Source organism: Chiloscyllium punctatum, chromosome 37 (assembly GCF_047496795.1).
Source record: "Chiloscyllium punctatum isolate Juve2018m chromosome 37, sChiPun1.3, whole genome shotgun sequence".
Taxonomy (NCBI): domain Eukaryota; kingdom Metazoa; phylum Chordata; class Chondrichthyes; order Orectolobiformes; family Hemiscylliidae; genus Chiloscyllium; species Chiloscyllium punctatum.
The window spans coordinates 33,292,886-33,313,761 of record NC_092775.1 but is presented as its reverse complement, the minus strand read 5'-3'; the positions used below and the strand labels follow the sequence as shown (position 1 = coordinate 33,313,761).

The 20,876-nt window shown below is 39.7% G+C and overlaps 1 protein-coding gene across 1 annotated transcript in view; it reads left to right on the top strand.

Annotated features, from left to right (window-relative positions):
- Positions 1 to 20,876, top strand: part of slc9a8 (solute carrier family 9 member 8) — a 74,291-nt gene that overhangs the window by 29,156 nt on the left and 24,259 nt on the right. The window contains exons 10-12 of the mRNA XM_072556565.1: positions 383 to 488; positions 18,898 to 19,014; positions 20,728 to 20,810. Coding sequence (XP_072412666.1) covers positions 383 to 488; positions 18,898 to 19,014; positions 20,728 to 20,810 — 306 coding nt within the window. The remainder of the gene's footprint in view (positions 1 to 382; positions 489 to 18,897; positions 19,015 to 20,727; positions 20,811 to 20,876) is intronic.

Below are 20,876 nucleotides of genomic sequence, written 5' to 3'. Positions count from 1 at the left end.
ATCCACACAGTTATTTTAGAAGAGGAATTAACCCATTTAAATTAAGTACATCAAATATGGAAGAGGAGTTTTTAAACTTAAGCATTCAAACTATCATCACAGAAGTTCAGGGTCTTATTAGCTGTATAATATCTATGATAGTTATGTTCATCATGTGAATGTTGCATACTTAGGCTGTCTATATACAATATAGCTTCAGAATAAGATGTTTAAAAAAAAGTAATAGATTTGAGCACAACTTTGTTTGTAAAAAAAAAATCATAGACCGTTTGGATTCCACATAGCAAAATGTGAAAGTAAACATTTTCAGTGTGAAGTTTTGCTTATACTCGTGTGCGTGAATAAATGAGTATTTGTTTTTCCTTAATATTTAAGTATTCACCTATTAAAGCACATAGACCTCAGAAAGACACCATCACTTGAGTTTGGAATGATGATAATCTTTGCCTATCTTCCTTATGGGCTTGCAGAAGGTATAAAGTTGTCTGGTAAGTGCCTGTTTTATTAAATTAGTATGGAGACTGATTCCTTGATCTTTGCTTGATTATGGGAGCATAGAAGGTTTTTTTGAGGAGAAAACTACCAAGCAAGATTAAATTTTCTTCTTAATAGCATTTCACTTTATAACCCATATTTTATGAATAACACTTTGATCATATCTATAGTTGTGTACATTATTGCAATTTTAAAGCGATGTATCATTTTGTATTAAGAAAAGTTAAGCTTAACTGAATTTTGAGAGGCTAAAATATTTTTAGTGATCTATGAAGACCTATATTTTGGTAAACATTCACCGCTTCTGTTTCCTGTTCAATACGTCAATTTCCCTATTCAACATACAGATTAAATCTGTAGTCTGCTTTATATGCAACCTCCTTTTATAGCTCTTACTATTACAATTCTGTGACTCCTTTCTGTTATTATTATGCTTTCCTTTTAAAAGTGACTTGTTTTTTGTAACTTAAAACCAGGGTTGTTACCACGGCAAAAAATTTACAATGGCAATCTTCTGTACATTATCTTAACCAGTACTGTGATAAACTAAAATGCAAATATGCTGGGGTAAATGTGTTCGTCAAAACTGTCATTGCTTTGTGATGCCATTTAAAACATTGGTTAAAGTTTAAAGGTACACTTTGTTTCTTGTTTATGAGAAAACATAAAGAAAAACCTGCAATAACTTGTATTTATACTGTGCCTTTAATGTAATAAAATATCCCAAGAAACCTCATAGGAGTACTTTAAGCAAACTTTGACAACAAATCACATGCGCTCATAGGGCAGATAGCCAAAAATGTTTTCCATTGGGAAAAGGTTTAAGGACTGTCTTCAAGAGAAGAGAGAGAGAGAGAGATGGAGGGAGGGTGGGAGAAATTTATGGAGGAAATTCCAGCACTTCAGAGCCTTGGCTGTTGAAATATAGCCAGCAGTAATAAAGCAGTTCAAATTGAACAAGTTCCCAGAATGTTGAAGGAAGTAACGGAGGGAATGTGAGAGCTCTTGCATGATCTACAACTATGGGTGAGTTACCTGATGACTGGAGAGTAGCTAATGTTGTACCTTTGTTTAAGAAAGGTTGTAAGGAGAAACCAGAGAACTGCAGGCTGAGAGTCTGACTTTTGCTGTGCGTAAATTGTTGGAAGTGATTTTAAAATAGAGTTTATGGCTGTTCAGAGAGGCAAAAATTAATTAGGGATGGTTTGCACGGCTTTTGTATGAGGAAAACCATAACTCCCAAACTTTGAGTTTTTTGAGGAAGTTACCAAAAAGATTGAGGCAGAGCAGTAGACGTTGTTTACTCGGATTTTAGTAAAGCCTTAGAGAAGGTTCCACATGGTACATTAATTAGTAAAGTTAGGTCACATGGGATTCAGGCCATGTGCAGTGGAGGCCGGGACGCTAAATGTCTTCAAGGCAGAGATTGATAGATTCTTGTTGTCTCGGGGAATTAAGGGCTACGGGGAGAATGCGGGTAAGTGGAGTTGAAGTGCCCATCAGCCATGATTGAATGGCGGAGTGGACTCGATGGGCCGAATGGCCTTACTTCCACTCCTATGTCTTATGGTCTTATGTCTTAAGTGCGAGTTATTGCATTTTGGTACAGCAAACAAGGGTAGGGCTTATACAATTATTGGTAGGGCCTTGGGTAGTGTTGTAGAACAGAGGGACCAAGGGGTTCAGGTACATAATTCTTTGCAGTTTGCGTCACATACAGACAGGGCAGTTAAAATGTCATTTGGCATGCTTGTCTTCAATGCTCAGTCCTTGAAGTATTACTGCTGAGAAGTCATTTTGCGGTTATACAGAAGAGTAGGTAGGCCTTTTCTGGAATACAGAGGAACCTTGATTATCCGGCAAGATCACAAGATCCCGATGCTTGGCTAAATTGTGTTATATGGTATTCGATCAACCAAACGAAATACGCCCTGCCTGTGTCCTTCGGGTAAACGTGTCCACTTAGGGTCATCCTGTTATGGGCTGGATATTAGTATGTTGGAGAGGGTTCAGAAGAGATTTGCCAGGGTGATGCTAGGTGTGGAAGGTTTGAATTATCAAGAGAGGCTGGATAGGCTGGGGCTTTTTTCGCTGGAGCTTAGATTGAGAGGTGTCTCTGTAGAAGTTGATACAAAAAGAGGGGTATATATAAGGTTAATTGTACTTGTCCTCCCCCTAGGATGGGGGAATTTCAAGATGAGCGATATTTTTAAGGTGAGAGAGGTTTAAAGAAAGGACATGGGGGCAAACATTTTACACAGAGGGTTGTTCGCATGTGGAATGAACTTCCTGAGGAAGTCATGGATGTGGGTACAATTACAATGTTTAAAAGACATGTGGGTAAGTACCTGAATAGGAAAGGTTTGGAGGGAGGGATATCGGCCAGGAACTGGCAGGTGGGACTTGTTTAGTTTGGGATTATGTTTGACATGGATTAGTTGGACTGAAGGGTCCATTTCTGTGCTGTATGACTCTGAGAATGCAATAATAGGACGGGTGTACACATATTTAAAATGGGAGATGAAAATATTAATAATTGAGGCATTGTTTAATTGACACTCAATGTGGTGTTAGAATTTGAAGGATTTTAAGGCATAAAACACTTATTTACAATCTTAAAGTCCCAAATTCTTAATGCGATCCCAGTTGTGCCTGACCTGATGAGGAATGAGCATCCAGTATTTGTGAACCAAGCAAAGGTTTCTTAAGTAAGAATTTTAGATAGACTTAACAATTAGTAATGAAAACATTATGGAAGTTTCTTATTCTCCACAGGCCTAGGTTTCCTTGAGTGCAAATGGTACACGTGAAGTATGCCATCTTCTGTCTCTGAGCTGACTTAAGCATTGATAGAACTGTCAAAGAAGCACCTAACTTTTATCATTAATTCTGACTGTCTCTGTCTCTGATTCCTTATCAGAGAATAGTCTGATTTAACTCCTCATTGTCTAAGGTTGGGCTCATCTGGTGTCAACTCCTCTTGTGAACTAGAGACAAGTCCATCTCTGTTCACTTAAGCCTCGGAGGTGCAAATTGAAGTGCAACATCCTACTGATTTACATAAACAGCCCAAACCATTCATGCAGATTGAGTACAAGTTATGATGCCTTCATGAAATATTTGTGGCCTTATACCAAAGATATGGTTGATAGATCAATGTGTTAGCAAGATGAAGTCTGATGCAAAAAAATGTTCTTGTTTAACAATTGTCACAATACTGAAGTCCTGTTGAGTTCAAATTGTTTGCTTATTCCTTTAGAACTGACATAAGCCTTAATCAGTACATTCTCCTTACAGGGCTGGTAATTTGTGTTGTTGTTTTTGAAACCTGCTGTTTCATGATCTCCCTCAGCAGGCAGAAATTTAATCTGAATGTGTTCTAAAAAGGAACTGGCTATGGTAAAATCCTAAAATACTAATATAAAGCAAAGTGGAACTTTCAGAATTAGAAAATTAACAAAGTTTTACTTAGATCAGCGAGAACAAACAAGATGAATGAATGGAACTTGGTGTGAGTTAGAGCATGGACAACAGACATTTAGATAGGGTCAAATTTGCGATTGCAAAAGGAAGTGTTACTGGAAAATTATGTAGTTTTGGCAGATGAGAGCAAGACCCAAAGGCTGGACAGTTGAGTTTGAAAACGTGGATGTAAGTTTGCTCGCTGAACTAGAAGGTTCATTTTCGGACGTTTCATCACCATACTAGGTAACATCAGTGAGCCTCGGATGAAGCACCACTGATGATGATAGAGTATGGTGATGAAATGTCTGAAAATGAACCTTCCAACTCAGCGAGCAAACTTATATCCAATACCTCAACCTGAGCTGCAAAGTTTGAAAATGTATTTAGAATGTATTTTCCAGAAATGGGCATAAAAACTAATAGGATTGTGTGGACCAAACACATGAGAAGGAGGGTGATACCAGGAAGAGTTCCTAGACGGCCTTCTGTGTGGTTGATGCACTGTAGGTTAGCTAACATCAGGTGGAACTCGAAATAGCTATGAAAGTGGATTCAGAAATCCAAATGGAAAATGAGATTATGGAAGATAAAAAAGACAGTGAACTTGAGGAAAATAATTGAGATGGAGTTTGAAATAACTAGGGTTGAGAAATTCTATTGTAGAAAGTGAAGTAAAAAAGTAATAAAGATATCATAGAAACCTTTTATGCAAGTTGGTGAGTGGTCAAGAATAAGAATTTGAAATAAGAGGTGAAAAGGGGTGGAACAAGGTCAGATGCTTAAAGAATGTAAAAGTGTCAGATAAGAAATGGGACGGACCAATATGATAGAGGAACAGTTTATATCCAAACTGGATAAGAACTTTACCTGGCAAAGAAAAAACAGATGACTGAAGAAGAAAGGAGTACAGAAATTTCAAGAAAAGATGAAAATGTGTAAACCCTGGTGAAAAGAAGTGCATAAGGAACAACAAAGCAGAGAGTATGTGCTTAAAAAAAAGAGCTTGAATATGGGACATCAAATTCAACGCAATTGTTTTAAAGTTCTATTTGGGGAAACATCCAGAGGATTATTGAAGCTAACAATGAAAATGTTCCTAATTAAGGTAAGGAATGGTTGGCATGTTGGTGAATTAATGGCAGTCATTATTTTTGGTAGATGATAAGGATGTGCCATTTCAATCAATAAAACTAATCTTGTATCAGGGACAAGGACTCACCATAATTCACATGAGCAAAATAATAGGACTGGAAAAAATATGATGGTAAAAAGTGACAAATCCTCGAAATACAGTATGCATCTCAATACATTGAAAAAAAGAATTTTAATCTTTGTTATTACCCTAACTATAATTCTCTATAGTAGTCATGATTTGGAGATGCCGGTGTTGGACTGGGGTGTACAAAGTTAAAAATCACACAACACCAGGTTATAGTCCAACAGATTTAATTGGAAGCACACTAGCTTTCGGAGCGACGCTCCTTCATCAGGTGATTGTGGATGGCTCGATCGTAACACAGCTGTTATGATCCCCTGTTGGACTATAACCCGGTGTTGTGTGATTTTTAACTTCATAATTCTCAAAATTTCTTGCAATTCAGAAACTCTTCCTTTGGAGCAGAACATTGCAAAGTCTATGCAGCTCCTTCAGAGAGGTTATAAAGGGAAACCAGAAAATTGCAGGCCAGAAATAGATGGTGACACCTTGCAAAATGTCCATATTACAGAGGAGGAAGTACTGGATGTCTTGAAACGCATAAAGGTGGATACATCCCCAGGACTTGATCAGGTGTACCCGCGAACTCTGTGGGAAGCTAGAGAAGTGATTGCTGGGCCTCTTGCTGAGATATTTATATCATCGATAGTCACAGGTGAGATGCTGGAAGACTGGAGGTTGGCAAACGTGGTGCCATTGTTTAAGAAGGGCGGTAAAGACAAGCCAGGAAACTATAGACCAGTGAGCCTGACATCGGTGGTGTGTAAGTTGTTGGAGTGAATCCTGAGGGACAGGATGTACATGTATTTGGAAAGGCAAGGACTGATTAGGGATAGTCAACGTGGCTTTGTGCATGGGAAATCATGTCTCACAAACTTGATTGAGTTTTTCGAAGAAGTAACAAAGAAGATTGATGAGGGCAGAGCAGTAGATGCGATCTATATAGACTTCTGTAAGGCGTTTGACAAGGTTCCCCATGGGAGACTGATTAGCAAAATTAGATCTCATGGAATACAGGGAGAACTAGCCATTTTGATACAGAACTGGCTAAAGGGTAGAAGACAGAGGGTGGTGGTGGAGGCCTGTGACCAGTGGAGTGCCACAAGGATCAGTACTGGGTCCTCTACTTTTTGTCACTTACATAAATGATTTGGATGTGAGCATAAGTGGTACAGTTAGTAAGTTTGCAGATGACACCAAAATTGGAGTTGTAGTGGACAGCGAAGAGGATTACCTCAGATTACAACAGGAACTTGCATTTTGGGAAGCAAATCTTAGCAGGACTTATACACGTAATGGTAAGGCCCTAGGGACTGTTGCTGAACAAAAAGATCTTGGAGTGCAGGTTCATAGCTCCTTGAAAGTGGAGTCGCAGGTAGATAGGATAGTGAAGAAGGCGTTTGGTATGCTTTCTTTTATTGGTCAGAGTATTGAGTATAGGAGTTGGGAGATCATGTTGCTGAACAGGACATTGGTTAGGCCACTGTTGGAATATAGCATGCAATTCTGGCCTCCTTCCTATCGGAAAGATGTTGTTAAACTTGCAAGGGTTCAGAAATGATCTAGGAGGATGTTGCCATGGCTGGAGGATTTGAGCTATAGGGAGAGGCTGAACAGGCTGGGGCTGTTTTCCCTGGAGAATCGAAGGCTGAGGGTGACCTTAGTGGTTTACAAAATTATGAGGGGCATGGATAGAATAAATAGACAAAGTCTTTCCCCTGAGGTGGTGAGTCCAGAACTAGAGGGCATAGGTTTAGGGTGGGAGGGGAAAGCTATAAAAGGAGACCCAAGGAGCAACTTTTTCACACTGAAGGGGTACATGTATGGAATGAGCTGCCAGAGGAAGTGGTGGAGGCTGGTACAATTGCAACATTTAAAGGCATCTGGATGGGTATATGAATGGGAAGGGTTTGGAGGGATATGGGCCAAGTGCTGGCAGGTGGGACTAGATCGGGTTGGGATATCTAGTCGGCAAGGATGGGTTGGACTGAAGGGTCTGTTTCCATGCTGTATATCTCTATGACTCTGACTCTAATTCATGATTTAGTGATGTGAGTCAAACTGCAACAGTCTGGATGAGGCAACTGGTGCAGTAGCCACATTTAGAGATGGGAAGTGCAAGCCAGGTTCCTATCAATGCCATGATGTTAATGCAGTGATACACAATAAGCCCCTGAATAAACTGGGGAGGGCCTGATTAACAAATGAGCAGATATTTTGTCAGGAGATGTGAACTGTGGTGCTGATAGGAGATCAGCTGAGAGTCGACAGGATCAACTATAGGAGGGTTGAGTTCAACAGCAAGTATTTAAAGGTTATGTCCAGCCTGGCCACTTGTCAGGAAGGTCAATGTGTGTGTAAAATGCAGGTATAGGGTGGTTTTTTTTAAGGTGACAGTGCTGAATACCTTGAAACAAAGGATGCCTGTGATTATCCAAGAGGAAGTTGTGCCTGGGATAGTATCAGGAAAATATGAAGGTCAAAAAGTACTGAAGGATTGGGGAATGGATTTTAATTGGACAGGGTAGCTAAGAGGGGAGAATTGAAAGGAATCCTGATGACAGGTATCTGAGGGTTAAAGAGCAAAACTGTCATAACTGGGTTTTGGGAATAAAGAAGAAATCAAGGTGTGATAGGTTGTATGTTTGCTCACTGAGCTGGTAGATTTGTTCTCAGATGTTTCGTCACCATGTTAAGTAACATCATCAGGTGTGATAGCTTCACACCTAGAATGACAATCGAAATGTGCAGGCAAGTGGGGATGGAAAAATGGACATTAGATGGCTGACTAGAAAGGAACGTGTTAATTGTTGAACACCAAAATAAAGCTGCTGCTTGTGACATACATAGGAGCCTCCACAATGGCAGAAAGACCCTCCTGGGTTTGCTTTGTGGTTTATTGATACTTCTGAATCAAGCTATTCAGAGATGTTGTTAAATACCTCTGGAGCAGGTGGGATTTGAACCCATGTCTCCTGATTCAGAGCTAGGGACACTACAATAGTACCACAAGAGCCCTTCCTTGATATGCTTTGTTTTAAACTGTCTCGAAGTGCGATCACCAACAACTGAACTTTTTTTTTCCCAACCACCAAATCAATGTGACTCTTCTTTCTTGTTTTTTAGCTTAACTGCCATCAGGAAAACACTCGTGGTTATTTGCCTACTTTCATGCAAAACCCTTTACCGACACAGGGCCTGCTTTTTTTTATATTTGGAAGTGCACTTACATACAACCAAATGGATTTCCCACCCCCAAATCACAGCTGGGTCAACTTTAGTTTTTTAATATTTTGTTTTTAATGTATCCGAAAGTACTCTTACTGGTATTCAAATCGCCATGACTTTTTTTAACCATTAACTGCCACCAGTAAATCACCTATGTAGCCAATTAGGAATTTACATGCAAATGCAAGCAAGCCATCAAACATGAGGGAGGGCTAGGGAAAGCAGAAGGGAATAAATTAAATTGGAGTTGGAGGAGGAATTGGGCCTGCTTATATTTTTCTTATATCAAGGAGTATTATACAGCCAAATGACTTTTCCACCACAAAATCTCTGTTATTTTCTTTTTGTTTTTGACTTTTGCTCTTGGTTTTGACTATTAACCACCATATGCTGTCAATTAGAAGTTTATATGCACAGCCAATTATTGGCAAAGCAAACCATCAAAATGGGGAGGGAAGGGTAAGGAAAGCAGAAAGGGCAAATCAAAAGTTGGAGTGGGAATTCAGTGTGCTTTCTTATTTTCCAATCAACCCGTTGAGAGATGCTATCATACTCCCCTAGAGCAAGCTGGGACTTGAACCTGGGCCATCTGGCTCAGAAGTAGGAGCATTGCTACTGCAACATAAGAACCCTATATGCTGGGTCTGCTTTTGTTTTTACTTGCCCTGTTCAGAGATATTATTACACATTAAGTAGGGGAGACTCAAATCCAGAGGTAGAGACAGTGCCACTGCACCAGAAAAACCCTGAGTTCTCAAGCTTCTTCATCATGCTTGTAATCAAATGCCTTAATAATGTAGCAAAGAAGAAAAGGAGTAGATCCTGCGTTCCAGACTGCACTGCCACATTCAACATCCTGGCTGAAGTGCCCAAAGATATGCGGATTGAGCATCAAGCTGTTCAGTGATGTGAAGACCCATCGCAAAACCTTGTTGACTCAGGGTCACATCACCTTGATTTTGGGGTCAGCCGATGATGACAACTTTCACTGGGGTAACAAAATTGCCCAGGATACTTATTGTAAATTAGCTCCTTTATCCTCTGTTGGAAGATCACATATAAAGACTACAGGGAGATTGGGTGAGACTGGATTAGAACATTCCCAGCAATGAAAAAGCCTGCCGACCCGACAGATGTTTATGAATGAACTATGGCCATTTGTGTGACGCCAGAGAATAGTTGGCCCTTGCAAAATAATGCCTCAATGAGGAGTCAACGGCAAAGAAAAGTGAAAGATTAACACTGAATAAGGTACTTTTCCTGCAAGAATTTTTTTAGCCAAAGAATTGGACAGTAGAATTACTGACAGTTGAAATAGTTATTCATTTTCTTTGGATGAGAGAAAAGGTTTTTTTTCTTTTATATGGGCCATTGAGCTGCTGCTGTCAGTACAAAACCATTCTAGCAATATGATTGTTAGAACCAGAAACATAATTTCTGTGCTCTATCTAGATATAAAATTGAAATCTAGAAGTCTTGTGCCACTGCAATGTTGTCTCTACCACCAACCGAGTAAATATTTACTTTGTACTGGCATAATGAACATGTACATGCCTAAATGTATGCATGTTGACAGTCAATCTATGATGGACTATTCGTGTAGCCAAAATTGTTAACTTTATCTTGCACTTGCAAATTCTGAGTGATTAGTAATCTTGAGCCACACTGTGTGTGTGTGCGTGCGTGCGTGCGTATAAGTAATCTCACAGTACTTCCACGCAAGGAATTCCAGGATTTTGATCTATCTGTGATGAAGGAGCACCAGTGTAACTTTGTTGGGATGTTTTCGAACCTGGTTGTTAATCTGCACCTTCCAGTGTTCTATATCATCCACCGCCTCGCTTCATTTTTTAAATGTTGGTAGTTATGGGTATGGTAGGTGTTATCAAAGGAACTTTAGCAATTTTTTGCAGTGCATCTTGAATATGGTACACAGATCTGCAGTTGTGCATTGATGGTTGATGGGGGTGTCAATCAAATGGCAAGTGGTAAATACATTACTAGTGTTGAATGTCTTGTGGATTGTTTAGCTCCACTCTTAGCTACACTTTCTGACGAGTAGCCAGTATTCCATCATGCACATGACTTGTTCATGCACATGATGAGTTGAAAGTTAGAAAGTGATTTACTTGCCACAGAATTCCCTTTATCTGGCTTGCTCTTGTGGGCACAATATTTTAAAAGGCTGGTAAAGTTGGAGTAGAACCACCAAGTTCTGGAAATAATTATCAATCTTTTCAGGCTTAGGTATAATTCTGATTGCATGCAAGCATTTTTCAAGTATTCCAGATGGCTGTCCAATATTTGCATTGGTTTAGAGTTTTTTTAACAGAAGTGGTTTTGTGACGAAGAGCAGAGGCCTTGGAATTCAGCTAATTAGTACCATTCCTCAACTGCGAAGCCATTTTTGTTTGACCTTGTGTTTGGGGTGAGTAGGAGTATTTGAAATGATAGGTGTTGCACCTCCTTTGCTTACATGATGAGAATGCTCTGCAAAGAGGGATCGGATGTTGAGTGTGATGGAAAAGTGGACCAAATTATTCCAGAGCGAGATAACCCTTTAGAATGCTGGGAGCAGTGAGAAAGATCTGGCCTAATGGTAGGAGATGATCTGATGAGTGAGAAGACTGGTGCGATACATGGTAAACCTTCTCCTGGCTCTAGGAGAGAGGTGATTGGCTGAGAGCAGAGATTAGAAACTGGAACCAGTATGATTGATGGCCTTGCCAACCATAATGGAGAGCAACACTTGATTGACGGAAAAAGAATCCATTAGCACAAGAATAAAATTACAAGATGCAAGATGGGAGGAAGTGGAATCAAGCTAGCTACTGCGGGTACCTTTGGGCCTTAAATATTGGTTGACAGTCTCCGCAGAAATGGAGACAGAAGTTGAAGATGAAGTTGAAGTTAAAAATAGGCCATGTAAAGGCTGCATAATGTTACTTTATCCATGTAGTATTGAAAAGGATATTGTACATTCCACACTAAGTAATCTAATCTAAAAAAGACTAATTGAAAATGAAACATGAATGGCAATAAAATTTGAAACCGGGAGGAGCAACATAGCAAAAGAAAAAAAACAAAAAACTAAAAGCAAATTAGTAACCTCGTGGAAGAAGCAGGACCAAAGGTAGTAATCTTTGGATTACTCAGTGCCACATGCTAGTGAGAGTAGGAATTGGAAGATAGGGCCAATAAATCAGTGGCTAAGAAGTTGGTGCAGAGGGTAGGGATTCTTTTTTTATAAATCATTGGAATCCCTTCTGGGGCAGAGGAGGCCTGTTCAAAATGGATGGGTTTCACTTGAGCTGGAGGGGGTGTAATATCCTGGCAGGGAGATTTGCTGGCTCTGTTTATGAGCCTTTAGACTAATAAAGAGGGGGATTAGGGTGATCCTAAGTACTAATGAGAATAGAGATATATGAAGATGGTTCTGAAGCTAAAGAGAACAAGTTAATTAGAGAAAGCAAGCAAGAGCAAGTCAGAGGATGAGGTAACTGAACAGTTAAACTATTTATTTGAATGAAAGGGGTCTTGCAGGCAAGGCAGATCAGCTCGGTATGTTTTGAAACATGGGACTGGGACATTATAGTTATTACAGAAACATGGCTGAGGGAGGGACAGGATTGGCAGCTTGATGTTCTGAGTTTAGATGCTATAGAAAGGAACTTGAGAGGAGGAGAAATAGTGCTTTTAATGAGGGAAAACATTACTGCTGTACTTCAAGGATATTTTTGAGGGATCATTCAGTGGAGGTGCATGGCTAGAACCCAGAAATTAGATTAGATTACTTACATTAGATTACTTACAGTGTGGAAACAGGCCCTTCGGCCCAACAAGTCCACACCGACCCGCAGAAGCGTAACCTACCCATTCCCGTACATTTACCCCTTTACCTAACACTACGGGCAATTTAGCATGGCCAATTCACCTGACGTACACATCTTTGGACTGTGGGAGGAAACCGGAGCACCCGGAGGAAACCCACGCAGACACTGGGAGAATGTGCAAACTCCACACAGTCAGTCGCCTGAGTCGGGAATTGAACCCGGGTCTCTGGTGCTGTGAGGCAGTAGTGCTAACCACCGTGCCACCCCAAAGATGATCACCTTGAGGAGCAAATATGTAGAGATATCTTAGATATATGCAAGAAGAATAGGGTTCTAATAGTAGGAGATGTTATCTTTCCAAACCTAGACTGGGACTGCCATAGTGTTAAGGGCTTGGATGGTGAGGAATTTGTGTTCAATAATTTTCTTATATGTAGATTTGTTACTAGAGAAGAAGCAAAACTTGACCTCTTTGGAAATAAGACAAGGCAAGTGACTGAAGTGTAAGTGAGGGAGCACTTTGGGACCAGTGATCATAATTCTGTTAGTTTAAAATAGTTATGGAAAAAGTTAGGCCTTGTATAAAAATTGAGTTCTTAACTGGAGTAAGGCAAATTTTGAAAGTATGAGACAGGAACTTTCAAAAGTTGATTGGGGTAGTCTGTTTGCAGATAAGGGGGTGACTGGCAAGTGGGAGACTTCCAAAAGTGAGGTAACAAGAGTTCAGAGACATAGTGTTCCTGTTAGGGTGATGAGTAAGGCTGGTAAGAGTAGGGAACAATGAATGAATAAAGATAGAGGTTCCAGTCAAGAATAAGAAGACAACACATTTTAGGTAGAGACAACTGAAATCAAGTAAATCCCTTGAAGAATGTAAGGGCATTCTCAAGAAGGAAATCAGGAGGGGGAAATAAATGGGATATGAGAGAGCCTTGGCAGATAAGTTTAAGGGCAATCCAAAGAGATTGTACAAGTACATTAAGATCAAAAAGAGCAACTAGGGAGAGAATGCAGCTTCTTAAAGATCAATGAGATCATCTGTGAGTGGAACCACAGGAGATGGGAGATAAACTAATATATCATATCAACTTATATTGTAGAGAAAGACATGGAGGTTAAGGAACTTGTAAATAACATGTCTTGAAAACAATCCACATTACAATACAGGAGATGCTGGCGATCTTAAAAAAAAATAAACATAAAGGTGGATAAATTTCCGGGACCTGATCAAGTGTATTCCTGGACCTTGTGGGAATTTAGGGGAAGAAATTATGGAACCCCTAGCAGACATCTTTGTATAATCTATAGCTATGAGTGAGTTGCCAGAAGACTAGAGGTTAGCTACTGTTGGTGCCTCTATTGAAGAAAGCTGGGATCTGTTGACTTGAGTCTGACATCAATGATGGGTATGATATTGGAGGGGATTCTGAGAGAGAGAATTTGACTGCATTTGGAGAGGCAAGGACAGATTAAGGAAAGTCAGTATGGCATTGTTTGTGGGAAATCATGCCTCACAGATTTGATTGAATTTTTTGAGGATGTCATCTAAAAGATTGAAGGCAGAGTTGTAGATGTTTTCTACATGAACTTTAATAAAGCCTTTGACAAGGTTACACATGGTAGACTGATTAGTAAAATCAGTTCACACGGGATTCAGGGGAGAGATTGTCAAAGAAAGACGAAGGGTTGTGTTCAGTACTGGAGGCCTATGATTTGGATGAGAATATAGAAGGCATGGTTAGTAAGTTTGCAGATGATACCAAAATTGGTGGCATAGTAGACAGTGAAAAAGGTTATCTCAGATTACAAAGCGATCTCTATCAATTAGGTCAGTCAACTGAGGAGTGGCAGATGGAGTTTAATTTGGATAAATGTGGGGTATAGCATTTTGGTAAAGTGAACAAGGGCAGGACTTACAGTTAATGGTAGTCTCCTGGGTAGTGTTGTCAAACAGACCTCCGGGTTCAGGTGCATAGTTCTTTGAAAATTGCATCACAGGTAAACCGGGTAGTTAAGGTGTTTAGCACATTTGCCTTCATTGCTCAGACCATTGAGTACAGCAGTTGGGACGTAATATTGAGGATATACAATACATTGGTGAAGCTACCTTTGGAGTACTGTGTACAGTTCTGGATACCCTGCTACAGAAAAGTTAATAAACTGGAGAGGGTTCAGAAAAGATTTACCAGGATGTTGCTGGGACTGGTTTTAGGGAGAGACTGAATCGACTGGGACCTTTTTTCTCTGGAATGTAGGAGTTTGAGGAGTGATCTCACAGAGGTTTATAGAATCATTTGGGGCATAGATAAGTTGTATAGCCCTAGAGTGTGGGAGTTCAGTATTAGGGGGTTATTTTTAAGGTGAGAGGAGACCATTTAAAAGGGACCTGAGGGGCAACTTTTTCACACAGGATGGTTTGTATGTGCAGTAAACTATCAGAGGAAGTGATTGAGGTTTTCAAAAAGCATATGCTGGAATCCAGAGTAGATAAGCAGGAGACTGAAGAACACAGCAACCCAGACAGTATTGGGAGGTGGAGAAGTCAACATTTCTGGTCTAACCCTTCTTCAGGAATGAGGGTAGTGATAGGGGGAGCTGCAGATAAAAGTGGGGTGGGGAGAGAGGCGGCATGGTGAGGTAGTAATAGGTGAACACAGGTAGAGGGTCCGACCTGATTGGTCGATGTGAGGAATGAATCCGGTTGGTAACTGGAAGGAAGGGTCATTAGGTGGAATGGAAGGGAAGAGTCAGGGAATGCAGATACAGTTGCAACATCTGCAAGACATTTGGACAGGTACGTGAATAGGAAAGGTTTAAAGGGATATCTGCCAAACGCAGGCAATTGGGACTAGTTTTACTTTGAGAAACTTGGTCAGCATGGGTGAGTTAGACCAAAGGGTCTGTTTCTCATTCTAATTAAATGAGAGGGGAAATGTGTAGGAATGAAAAGAAAATTAATAAAAGTTATTTGCCATGAAGCTCAAATGTGTTTACAAAAGTAGGTGTGATGTTTTAAAATTCATTAAATCATATTATTGCATCAGACATCCAAAAAGAAAATACTTCATCTTGTTTCTGCCAGTCTTTATAAATGAGCATTTACTTACAATTAAGGATCTCTTTGAGGTTAAAGCCAACTTTTTTCTTGCTTCTCAAACAGTAACAGTGTTTATCTCTGGTTTAGAGATATTAAATGTTTGGGGAGAGGCAAGGCTGTTCAGTGTTTGCTTGTGTTGGTAACTAACAAACCCAACTCATGTGGAAATATATCTCTGACGTGCATTTATTCTAACTAAGAACACAAGTTGGGAGTCAGGTTGAATTATTTTCTTCTGTTTGACTGAACTGCTCAAACTTTAACCACGTAAACTGTTAGAGCTGGTAATGTAGAAGACCAATATAAGGAGTAGAACCCATTTAAATCTTCAGTAACTGTACGAAGTCTTGCAAGCTGGATTAAACAAAATGTTTTATTACAACTTTGTTTTAATACTAATTCTCTTACACAACTTTTACAATGTTGCCTTTGAGGTTTGTAATTTTTTTTGTTCATTGAAAATCTCATTCAGTAATCTTTTTAACTATGTCAGTAATTCAGTAGATTTTATGCCACCTAAAGTAGTTTGTTTTTATATTGTTTTCTTTCATGAAATAATGGGCTTTGACTATCTATTTCAAGATGATTAAAATGAAATGGCTATTTTAAGATGTATGAAACTCCATAATAAAATGTAACTACTAAGACATAACTTGTTTTGCTTAAACTTGTATATACAGTAAGAGAAAATGCTAAATTAGAAAAATTACAACGTTTCAATCATGCAAGTACTATTTTTGCTGTTAAAATCATAAGGATTTGATTAAAAGGTACACTTGATTAAAATTAGTAAACTGCTGTTTTCATATCTGAAAGAGTCAGTAGTTCAAACAAAAAAAAATAAATCAAGGTCCATCTCTGCTGGAAGTTTTTCAAGAATTACAAGTAACTCAACAATTTTCGACTGTGAAACTTGATCTCCACATTGGTAGAATGATTTTGATTTAATATTCACTATGACTGGAGTTTTATGAAATGCTGTGTGGGGATGGCAGTGTGACTATGACTTGGATTTTGCCATAGTATTAACAGCAGTTTGTCGCCACTTAATATTCTTAAGTAGTTAATTGGACAGCAGCCTCTGCCACTCACCTTGCATGTGTGAGTAGAGAAACCTACAAGATCTAAAAACCTACAACCTCTAGCAACTTTTCTTTACAATACCTCATTGATAAACTACGTGACAGGGTGTGGTGTTGTGGTAGTGTTGGGGTGTGACCATTCAATGGAAACGACATTTTTTTAAACAATAGGGCGGCAGGGGGGGATCAGTGGTTAGCATTGCTGCCTCACAGCACCTCTCAGCCTCGGGCGACTGTGTGGAGTTTGCACATTCTCCCCGTGTCTGTGTGGGTTTCCTCCGGGTCCTCCGGTTTCCTCCCACAGTCCAGTGATGTGGAGGTCAGGTGAATTGGCCATGCTAAATTGCCCACAGTGCTAGGTGCATTAGTCAGAGGGAAATGGGTCTGGGTGGGTTACTCTTCGGAGGGTCGGTGTGGACTGGTTGGGCCAAAAGGGCCTGTTTCCACACTGTAGGAAATCTAATCTAATCTAATCTAATCTCTGTTTAATTAAAAGTTTTCCTTAGAGTATATTAGTCACATTCTTCCACATTTTAATTGTTGTCGTAGATTTAAAAAAAAACATTTGGCCTGGATTTTCTGATGGCCAGTCAGTTAGTATTCCTGTGGGATCCTCATTGTAGAAGACTCCACAGGAATCGCCCAGGAAATTGAAGATTTCCTATATGTTTTGAGCTCTCTGAAATCACACAATTCAGAGAATTCCAATGAAATTAAATAGTTAATCAGGAACATTCAGACAATTAAGTACACGGTCTGACTCGTGAATAGCTATTCAGTAAACCGCCATACTTAGCTCAAGACACCAAACTATGCTTCCCCCAGACAAGATTAGATTACTTAGTGTGGAAACAGGCCCTTCAGCCCAACAAATCCACACCCACCCGCCGAAGCGCCACCCACTCAGACCCATTCCCGTACATTTACCCCTTCACCTAACACTATGGGCAATTTAGCATGGCCAATCCATCTAACCTGCACATTTTTGGATTGTGGGAGGAAACCGGAGCACCTGGAGGAAACCCACGCAGACACTGGGAGAATGTGCAAACTCCACACAGAGAGTCGCCTGAGGCGGGAATTGAACCTGGGTCTCTGGTGCTGTGAGGCAGCTGTGCTAACCACTGTGCCACCGTGCTGCCCACTGATCTGACACACTTCCTTTATTCCACTGCTAGACCTGATTTTTCTCACCCTTGCTGACCACCCCCAAACACTAAATCACTGTTAATATCTTGGCACCATATTCCCTTCCCACTGTACCCTAGCATCCAGGCATCCAACCCTGGCAACCTACCCCCATTTACCTAGCTCCTCTTCTCCCCTATGCATCAGGCGCCTACTCTTCCTATCAACCAACAATAGCCAACAACCTTATGTCCTTAGCATGTGATAGCAATAGTGGCTGTCAGGACCTTTTTGAATTTCCGAATACGGCAGTTGCCTGCTATAAAAGTGGTTTGCCTTCCTCTAACAGTTCTACATTACAAATGAATTGTCAAAATGGAAGTAAAGCTCAGTGAAAATTCTTAGAAATGCAGAGCTCCCTTTTTGTCCGAAGAAGGAATATAATTACAATCTGTTTGAGATTGCCACGCCTTGGAAAATCTGGCCTACTTTTGAAAGTTTTTTTCTGATTTATCTCTCACCCTGTCTAATTTTGTTGCCTTTCTATTTCATTTTCTTCAGATGATATTGCACCGAATTATCCTGTCAAAGTTATACCTCACAATTCAGACTGCAGGATTTATTAAGGATTCTTTACTTGATTGATTGAGAAGGTGGGACAGTGGTTCAACAGTTAGCATTGCTGCCTCACAATATTCTTGGTCGATTATAGCCTCTGGCAATTGTGGAGTTTGAACATTCTCCCTGTCTTTGTGGATTTCCTCTAGGTGCTCCAGTTTCCTCCCATGGTCCAAAGATATGCTATTTAGATGGATTGTCCATGTTAAATTTCCCATTGTATCCAGGGGTTTGCAAGTGGATTAGCCTTGGGGAATGCAGGATTACAGGAATAGGATAGGGCAGGAGGTCTTGGTGGGATTCTGTGCTGAACAGCCGGTCTCCATACTGTAGGGATTCTGAGTTTCTATGATACCCTCTCAGTTGCCTGTTCTTGCAAGCCAGAGATTGCCTGCAGAAGGTAACAACAGTGGAGACATGACTGGGAACAGCATATTGTAGTGTGAAAACCCACAGGTTCTGTGGGACAGTGTAAGCAGAGAAGTGAGTTCCATTCATTCACCGCTGACTGCAAAATCTGGGTTGAGCTTTTGAAGCCATGTGTGAAAATTTGAGTATTTTTGCCTTCCACACGTTTCACAGAACAAAGGTGCTGATGTTCTGTGTCTAAATCATTGTCATCAATGATGCTTGTTTCATAGTTACAGTAATTCATAGATTTAAGTAACAGAAATGTTAGTCTTTTTTTTAATAAGTAAAATTTCCTGTGTCAAACTTTTTCTTGTCTTTTTTTAGGAATCATGGCTATTCTGTTTTCTGGCATTGTGATGTCGCATTATGCTCACCATAACCTCTCACCAGTTACTCAAATCCTAATGCAGCAGACACTGCGAACTGTTGCTTTTATGTGTGGTATGTGGCATGCATTTCTCCAATCTTTCCAATTACAGCTTGGAAATGGTTTTGAAATTAAACTAACAATTTTATTTAACTCAAACATTAATTTGAATATCATTTGAAAAATAACTACCAATCTATTCAAGAAACACATGAGAATTTTGACTTGTTACTGTTTGGAAATGTTAGTAAGAAGGCAGACCAAGAATGGTTGCAATGGGAAAGAAGAAGCTTAATGTCACAGTTTCATTACTAGACTGGTAGTCCAGCGGTGAGATATGAATTCAAATTATGCATGGAGGAAAATCTGGGAAGACAGTTCACAGAATTTGATGGGATAATATTGTACTGATCAGTACACACCTCGATCTTCCTTCTCTGGATGCTTTTACTTGTTCATATGAGGCACAGGATGGTGGGTTTACACTCTGAGGTCTCTAATTCATTAATTAAAAGTCATGGCTTACAGGAACTGCTGCAAAAAAGAAACTGGGGTTTTATTCAGGCTTAGTAGTTTTAACTGCAGGGAACAGACAGCTCCTGAGCTTGCAGAGATTTGATGGCTTCTCCGGACCTCATTCACAACCCCAAGTTGTTCAGTTACATGGGAACCAATTACATTCTTTGGCAGGCGGAAGACCTTTGTCATTGGTCACTGTTCACAGAACAGTTATCAGTCAGTTACTTGTTGGCCGTTGAATCTCGATTTGTACAGTTCTTGGTTCTAGTTCATCTGCAAATCGTTCACAACTGCTTAAACCAGCATTTGTGGGTATTGAGATGATTGCTTCTGTACTTCAGTAATTGGTTCGTATGTGTTGTTTTCCTGTGGACGCTGGTTTGAAGTTCCCCATTGGCTGTTCGCTCTTCTGTGACATGTAGGAGTGGCAGTTTGTTGTTTTTTTCCCCTCAAATAAATAGGCGAATATACCTTCTGCTTACATGTCAAGCAGAGGTTTTATTCATCTGGAAAATATAGAATAGATCATTAAATCTAAGATTTAAATTACAGTGATTAGCATTTTATTCTGTCACTAATTAGTTATATTTTTAAGCAACTGTAAATAAGGCAATGGACCTAAAAGTAGTTTAATATTTTACCGTCCTTGGTTTTTAATGAAACTCTATTACTTCCCAGCCCCTGAAATAGGAGTGCTGATATGCCTGATACAGTTAGCTTATTTGAACAACTAAAATGTACTCGGGACTTGACAATGTGTTTCCTTCAGTATCAGGATTGAAGCTTTCCTATACCTGAAGTTGAAGAATTGAATATAATGCACCAACATGATGCTTTTGGAATTGTTTAAATTTAAATTTTTTGAAGAAAGTTCTGCTATTCAACTTTGGGCAGGAATGAAAACAATTTTTTTTCATTTGAGCCTCTGTATATCTGGTGTGGCATACCTCAGAAAAGCATCAGTTATTATGGAGATTTCAAACCCACATTTATCATCCAAATTATGCTATCAAATTGTCCTATACGTACCCTTGCACTATGGGCCCATGACCTTTAGGTAATGGGTTGAAATTGTATATTGTTCATGGGAACAGGTCCTTTTCTGCAGCAAATGAATGAGAACAATTCCATATTCTCAATTCAAAGTAGTTTCAGGCTCCATTCCTTAGATATTAGAGCAGTCAACAAAGCCTAAATTGGTCATACTACTGTTGTGAAATGTTACAATTACCTTTTTATCCAATTACATTAAACCATTTTCCTTTCAGAGACTTGTGTTTTTGCTTACATTGGATTGGCAATATTCAGTTTTCCTCACAAGTTTGAGATCTCCTTTGTTATCTGGTGTATTGTAAGTACATATTTTTGACAATCTTTTATATTAATCTTAACCTTTTTTTTAATCCAGTACAATTTG